Here is a 7,701-nt window from a genome sequence, read left to right as displayed (position 1 = left end):
AAACCCTTAGATTTGTAGTGGTATGTGTCTGTAGACTGAAACCCTTAGGTTTGTAGTGGTATGTTTCTGTAGGCTGAAACCCTTAGGTTTGTAGTGGTATGTGTCTGTAGACTGAAACCCTTAGGTTTGTAGTGGTATGTTTCTGTAGGCTGAAACCCTTAGGTTTGTAGTGGTATGTTTCTGTAGGCTGAAACCCTTAGGTTTGTAGTGGTATGTGTCTGTAGACTGAAACCCTTAGGTTTGTAGTGGTATGTTTCTGTAGGCCGAACTCCTTAGGTGTGTAGTGGTATGTTTCTGTAGGCTGAAACCCTTAGGTTTGTAGTGGTATGTGTCTGTAGACTGAAACCCTTAGGTTTGTAGTGGTATGTTTCTGTAGGCCGAACTCCTTAGGTGTGTAGTGGTATGTTTCTGTAGGCCGAACTCCTTAGGTTTGTAGTGGTATGTTTCTGTAGGCCGAAACCCTTAGGTTTGTAGTGGTATGTTTCTGTAGACTGAAACCCTTAGGTTTGTAGTGGTATGTTTCTGTAGGCCGAAACCCTTAGGTTTGTAGTGGTATGTTTCTGTAGGCTGAAACCCTTAGGTTTGTAGTGGTGTGTTTCTGTAGGCTGAAACCCTTAGGTTTGTAGTGGTGTGTTTCTGTAGGCTGAAACCCTTAGGTTTGTATTGGTATGTGTCTGTAGGCTGAAACCCTTATGTTTGTAGTGGTATGTCTCTGTATGCTGAACTCCTTAGGTTTGTAGTGGTATGTTTCTGTAGGCCGAACTCCTTAGGTTTGTAGTGGTATGTTTCTGTAGGCTGAAACCCTTAGGTTTGTAGTGGTGTGTTTCTGTAGGCTGAAACCCTTAGGTTTGTAGTGGTATGTGTCTGTAGGCTGAAACTCTTAGGTTTGTAGTGGTATGTTTCTGTAGGCTGAAACCCTTACATTTGTAGTGGTATGTTTCTGTAGGCTGAAACCCTTAGGTTTGTTGTGGTATGTGTCTGTAGGCTGAAACCCTTAGGTTTGTAGTGGTATGTTTCTGTAGGCTGAAACCCTTAGGTTTGTAGTGGTATGTTTCTGTAGGCTGAAACCCTTAGGTTTGTAGTGGTGTGTTTCTGTAGGCCGAACTCCTTAGGTTTGTAGTGGTGTGTTTCTGTAGGCTGAAACCCTTAGGTTTGTAGTGGTATGTTTCTGTAGGCCGAACTCCTTAGGTTTGTAGTGGTGTGTTTCTGTAGGCTGAAACCCTTAGGTTTGTAGTGGTATGTTTCTGTAGGCTGAAACCCTTAGGTTTGTAGTGGTATGTTTCTGTAGGCTGAAACCCTTAGGTTTGTAGTGGTATGTTTCTGTAGGCTGAAACCCTTAGGTTTGTAGTGGTATGTTTCTGTAGGCCGAAATCCTTAGGTTTGTAGTGGTATGTTTCTGTAGGCTGAAACCCTTAGGTTTGTAGTGGTATGTTTCTGTAGGCTGAAACCCTTAGGTTTGTAGTGGTATGTTTCTGTAGGCCGAACTCCTTAGGTTTGTAGTGGTGTGTTTCTGTAGGCTGAAACCCTTAGGTTTGTAGTGGTATGTTTCTGTAGGCCGAACTCCTTAGGTTTGTAGTGGTGTGTTTCTGTAGGCTGAAACCCTTAGGTTTGTAGTGGTGTGTTTCTGTAGGCTGAAACCCTTAGGTTTGTAGTGGTATGTTTCTGTAGGCTGAAACCCTTAGGTTTGTAGTGGTATGTTTCTGTAGGCTGAAACCCTTAGGTTTGTAGTGGTATGTTTCTGTAGGCTGAAACCCTTAGGTTTGTAGTGGTATGTTTCTGTAGGCTGAAACCCTTAGGTTTGTAGTGGTATGTTTCTGTAGGCCGAACTCCTTAGGTTTGTAGTGGTGTGTTTCTGTAGGCTGAAACCCTTAGGTTTGTAGTGGTATGTTTCTGTAGGCCGAACTCCTTAGGTTTGTAGTGGTGTGTTTCTGTAGGCTGAAACCCTTAGGTTTGTAGTGGTGTGTTTCTGTAGGCTGAAACCCTTAGGTTTGTAGTGGTATGTTTCTGTAGGCTGAAACCCTTAGGTTTGTAGTGGTATGTTTCTGTAGGCTGAAACCCTTAGGTTTGTAGTGGTATGTTTCTGTAGGCTGAAACCCTTAGGTTTGTAGTGGTATGTTTCTGTAGGCTGAAACCCTTAGGTTTGTAGTGGTATGTTTCTGTAGGCTGAACTCCTTAGGTTTTTCTCACGCAATAGTGGTGAACAACTTATTGTTCAAACAAAGTTCCAAGGATTTTTTTCAGACATACTATTTAGTGTACGTTGTACGATTTCTATGTCTATGATACGACTCTACGACTCTGACTCTTGGAAAAGTAAACAAAGCCATCACAGGTTTTAGAACTCGTCACAGTTCCCTCCACCTCCCACACGTTCATTATACTGGCGCAGCATTACCAGGAATTGTGAATATATCCCAGAGTACATTGCGGTACCTCCAGGAACCACTTTAAATCGGTTTGATGCAATGCCTCCTTGGTGAACTGGTGTGATTTATCTCCGCCTTGACATGAAGCTCGTTTTTATAATTTCCATTGTGAAATACTACAACCTTTTCCATCAAGATAATGGATTTCTTTGTTCCCAAGATCGAACAATCTTCTTTGTAATCAAACATTCTTGTGTCTAATTTCATTTTGTAAACATAAGTATAATTGAATCTAATATCATAAATAAAATGTCAACATAACATCTGATTAATAAATGTTGAAATTAAATACCAAAATGTTTGATAGAGTCTGAAGCCTTCGTTTGATTTGTTCTCTAGACTAAAACTAAAATTCCCCAATGCAGCTTCATAATTGCTTGCAATTTTTTCGTTTTTGAATTTTGAACAATCTGTTTATTGGCTCGTGACAACCATATCAAAGAGAGTCAGTGTGCAACCCGTCAAACATAGTAATGAACCGCATAATCTGTGTCTATCAAATGTTTGGTTTCCAGCGAATCCGTGCCTATAGTTCTGTATTGGTGTTATCGGTTTAGCGCACCTCTTTGTTCCAGTTGATGATATTTACACGACGATGTGTATCTAAGCCTTTGTAGATGTGGTGTCAGCACGCGCTTATCTCGTGCCATGTCAGACAATGATGGTCAATTACGGCGGACATAGGGTGTGGAGTCGAGACAACAGGAAGTCGAAAATAGGACGGTGAACAAGGCAGCGAGTCTCGTAGTGATGGTGGAGACAACGATGTTGGGCGGTATCGCAGACAGAACGTGTTGTGATGACGTCACCAATTACAGGCTTCTCTTTAGATTGGGATCGACCACACAACTATAGTATTTTAGTTTACTGTTTAAAATAAACTATTTTGTATCTTTTTATTTTTCCAAAAAGTAACATGATGAAAGATTTATATGCAGAATAATTTCACATTGTGGTAGCATTTTAGTTGTCCTTTCAGTAGCATCGTTCAGTTTTTTTTTCAGAGATATCGTTTTATAAAGTTCAGTTGTATCGCTTTAACTATTTCAATGATGTCGCTTTAGTTTAACTTTCAGGGGTGTTGTTTGAGGTATTTCAGTGGTATCGTTCTAGTTGTCATTTCAGTGGTGTCGTTTTAGTTGTCATTTCAGTGGTGTCGTTTTAGTTGCTCTTTTATAAATATCTTTTAGTTGTCCTTTAAATTGTGTTGTTTCAGTTGTTTTTTCAGTGATATCGTTTTAGTTGTCCTTTCAGTGGTATCGTTTTAGTTTCAGTGGTATCGTTTTAGTTGTCCTTTCAGTGGTATCGTTTTACTTGTCCTCTGTCAATGGTATCGTTTTAGTTGTCCTTTCAGTGGTATCGTTTTAGTTGTCCTTTCAGTGGTATCGTTTTAGTTGTCCTTTCAGTGGCATCGTTTTAGTTGTTCTTTCAGTGGTATCGTTTTAGTTGTCCTTTCAGTGGTATCGTTTTAGTTGTCCTTTCAGTGGTATCGTTTTAGTTGTCCTTTCAGTGGTATCGTTTTAGTTGTCCTTTCAGTGGTATCATTTTAGTTTCAGTGGTATCGTTTTAGTTGTCCTTTCAGTGGCATCGTTTTAGTGATATCTTTTCAGTTGTCTCTTCCTTGGTTTTCAGTGGTGTCATTTCATATAAAAAACAAAGCGATGTATGAGAAATACAGGAATTGATGTTAATTTAATGGACAAACTATCAGAGGTCTTGTCATCCTCACGATTTCACTACGATTCGTACTGCAGTTTCGCCGTATCAAGTGTTTTATGTATCATTCATAAGCTTGTAGATTGAATATACATTTGATGAAATAAAACACTAGTTTATAACCATATACAAGTCACTCCTATTTCTTCGGCATAGCTTGTCAAATTATATTCCCAAAAATAGGGCCAGTGTCCTTCAAAAATTAATGCAATTAAAGCAGTTCCACGTGATGATTAGGTTATGTTGCCATGGAGGAGGTACATCAATTAGGCAGAATGTCTGACTTACATTTGGTGTTTGTTTTAAATTGGATTCATATGAAGTGAAAATCTTATAAAGTGATCACCGCGCTGCTCTGGTGTGTTCTAGACATCGTATTGCTGCCTAGTTCGAAAATGAAACCCATCTATGACAATGATTTAGACAGCTCGGTTGAATTACTAAATAATTATTTCAATAAAAATGAGGTAGGAGTCGAACGAGTTATGTTTTTATATAAAAATAAATAATTTACAACGTTCTATGTAATCTACAAAGTTACTCTGATTAGTAATTACTCATCTTATAGGATATTATAATATTTCAAGAGCTACACAATGTACAGAACATATAAAATATACATCAACCCAGCAAATAGGGAATTAGATATACCCGACGTCTACATCTAAAAATCAGGACGTAAACAGATGAGCTTTGATCTCCTCCTGTCTAAACAAATCAAACCAACTTGATCTGTAAATCGAAATATGTTTTTTTTAATGTATCTTCTTATTTATTCTAAAATTTCTTTGAAACAAACATTACAAGTGTTATTAATAAGTAAAACATGGATTAAAAATAGAAATACCATATATAGCATTAGTAATTCTAAACAAGTCTGTGATATAGATAAATATATTAACATGTAAATGTCAGATGTCTGTTCACGGTGCTCTTTGGCTTACGAATGAAATTGTTTCCGAAATCGAAGCGACTTTTTGGTTTGTTTGTTATCAGCCATGGTACAGACACATGTCCCTAGCTTCTTTGAATATATCAATTTATATCTCCAAATTATATCCTCCCGGGAGGGCTAACAATTCAATTTCCCCTGTAGGATCCTCCTCGGACAGATAATTACTAAGTACGGTCAAAGGGCTGGGGGCTGCGCATCAATCCCGCCGTAATTACACCCTCCCCACGATGAATATATTAAACCATTACAATGATTTCAGCCATAAAGATGTTCGGTCGTCTCCGTTTGAGTTTCTTTGCTTTTTCACGGTCTCGTAACACATATTCTCACAGTGCACGTGCAGCGTCTGATCCAATTAATTGATTTGTCGACGAGAATTTTACTTCACCATTGTCAAATAGAAATCGCTATGGATACCGAGTATTTCACCAGCAGATATGTTCCATACCGAAAATAAAACCGTAGTAAAAGTTCAAGGCGGGAATGTAGTGTGCATTGCTGCACTAATTGAACTTAACGATGGTGACAGTCATTGACTACCACTTGTAAACCCCGTATCTCCACATCGGGACCAACTGTCTCACAAATGTTTCAGCCGGATATCATTGACCGGCGACGGTTTGTGTTTTAGTCTGCGTCATGGCTGTCCGATGGACTTGTGTGATTATGTCAGTTTTTTTAATTCCCGTGTTGATTGATTGCTATTCACACCCGAGTTATCAATGTTGATACATTATTTAACTAACCACGCTTCCAATCTGTGACAGCTTGATCCTTAGTTGTTCTAACCAAGCCCCTCATTTGAAGGGACCAGTAATTTGAAGAACCCTCGAATGCACTTGAGTACCTACTCGAGAGCAAACTTGTTTCCAATCTCAAATTTTCTCTTTCCTTTAACACATACCAACCAGTACCCACATCTATATGTTACATCTATGACGGCCTATGTCACGAGTATGACAGTAGAGTAAGTCACCAGTAGTATTGTGGCATATTTCCTGACTTCATAATATACTCACCGTGTACAACCCCTACCCCGGTGTTGCGAAATAATAAGCATCGGGGACTCCACCTTGAAGCGCTTGAAAATAAGGTTTAGTAAGAAACATTTTCCTGTAGTCAGTGTCACTTTTCGTGTAGCGCACGGCGTGGCTGAATACTGCATGTTTCGCCAGTCGGATCTGATTCTGCCATTTCAGTTTTTAAATGTGTATTTTTCTGAAAGCAATGCCATGTACCATTACCGGTTTTCCATGTGGAAAAAGTGGACTCGACGGCTGTGGACACCGGGGGCTCGACGACTGTGGTAAACGGGGGCTCGACGACTGTAGACACCGGGGATTCGACGACTGTGGTCACCGGGGGCTGGACGACTGTGGTCACCGGGGGCTGGACGACTGTGGATACCGGGGGCTGGACGACTGTGGACACCGGGGGCTGGACGACTGTGGACACCGGGGGCTCGACGACTCAGGGCACCGGGGGCTGGACGACTGTAGACACCGGGGGCTGGACGACTGTGGTCACCGGGGGCTGGACGACTGTGTACACCGGGGGCTGGACGACTGTAGACACCGGGGGGCTGGACGACTGTGGTCACCGGGGGCTGGACGACTGTAGACACCGGGGGGCTGGACGACTGTGGTCACCGGGGCCTGGGCGACTGTGAACACCGGGGGCTCGACGACTAGACACCGGGGGCTCGACGACTGTGGTCACCGGGGGCTCGACGACTGTAGACACCGGGGGCTCGACGACTGTGGACAACGGGGGTTCGACGACTGTGAACATCGGGGGCTCGACGACTGTGGACACCGGGGGCTCGACGACTGTAGACATCGGGGGTTCGACGACTGTGGTCACCGGGGGCTTGACGACTGTAGACACTGAGGGATCGGCGACTGTAGACATCGGGGGCTCGACGAGTGTGGACATCGGGGACTTGACGAGTGTAGACATCGGGGGCTCGACGACTGTGGTCACCAGGGGCTGGACGACTGTGAACACCGGGGGCTTGACGAGTGTAGACATCGGGGGCTCGACGACTGTAGACATCGGGGCTCGACGACTGTGGACACCGGGGGCTGGACGACTGTGGACACCGGGGACTTGACGAGTGAAGATATCGGGGGCTCGACGACTGTGGACACCGGGGGCTCGACGACTGTGAACACCGGGGGCTCGATGACTAGAAACCGGGGGCTCGACGAGTGTAGACATCGGGGGCTCGACGACTGTGGACACCGGGGACTTGACGAGTGTAGACATCGGGGGCTCGACGACTGTGGACACCGGGGGCTCGACGACTGTGGTCACCGGGGGCTCGACGACTGTGGTCACCAGGGGCTCGACGACTGTAGACACCGGGGGCTGGACGACTGTGGACACCGGGGGCTTGACGACTGTAGACACTGAGGGATCGGCGACTGTAGACATCGGGGGCTCGACGAGTGTGGACATCGGGGACTTGACGAGTGTAGACATCGGGGGCTCGACGACTGTGGACATCGGGGGCTCGACGAGTGTGGCCACCGGGGGCTCGACGACTGTGGACATCGGGGGCTCGACGAGTGTGGACATCGGGGACTTGACGAGTGTAGACAT

At 43.7% G+C, this 7,701-nt stretch overlaps 1 protein-coding gene across 1 annotated transcript; it reads right to left on the bottom strand.

The window, feature by feature from the left end:
• Positions 1–6,693: 6,693 nt before the first annotated feature.
• LOC117338493 (mucin-2-like) lies at positions 6,694–7,701 on the bottom strand. Its single transcript, XM_033899848.1, has one exon. The coding sequence runs from the start codon at positions 7,699–7,701 to the stop codon at positions 6,694–6,696; it is 1,008 nt and encodes a 335-aa protein (XP_033755739.1).

Source organism: Pecten maximus, chromosome 11 (genome assembly GCF_902652985.1).
Source record: "Pecten maximus chromosome 11, xPecMax1.1, whole genome shotgun sequence".
Lineage (NCBI taxonomy): Eukaryota > Metazoa > Mollusca > Bivalvia > Pectinida > Pectinidae > Pecten > Pecten maximus.
Note: the sequence above shows the minus strand (reverse complement) of the source record. Positions and strands in the feature narration are given on the sequence as shown.

What these genes read in the sequence shown, in the direction of transcription:
- LOC117338493 (XM_033899848.1), bottom strand. Translation starts at nt 7,701, where the DNA reads ATGTCTACACTCGTCAAGTCCCCGATGTCCACACTCGTCGAGCCCCCG.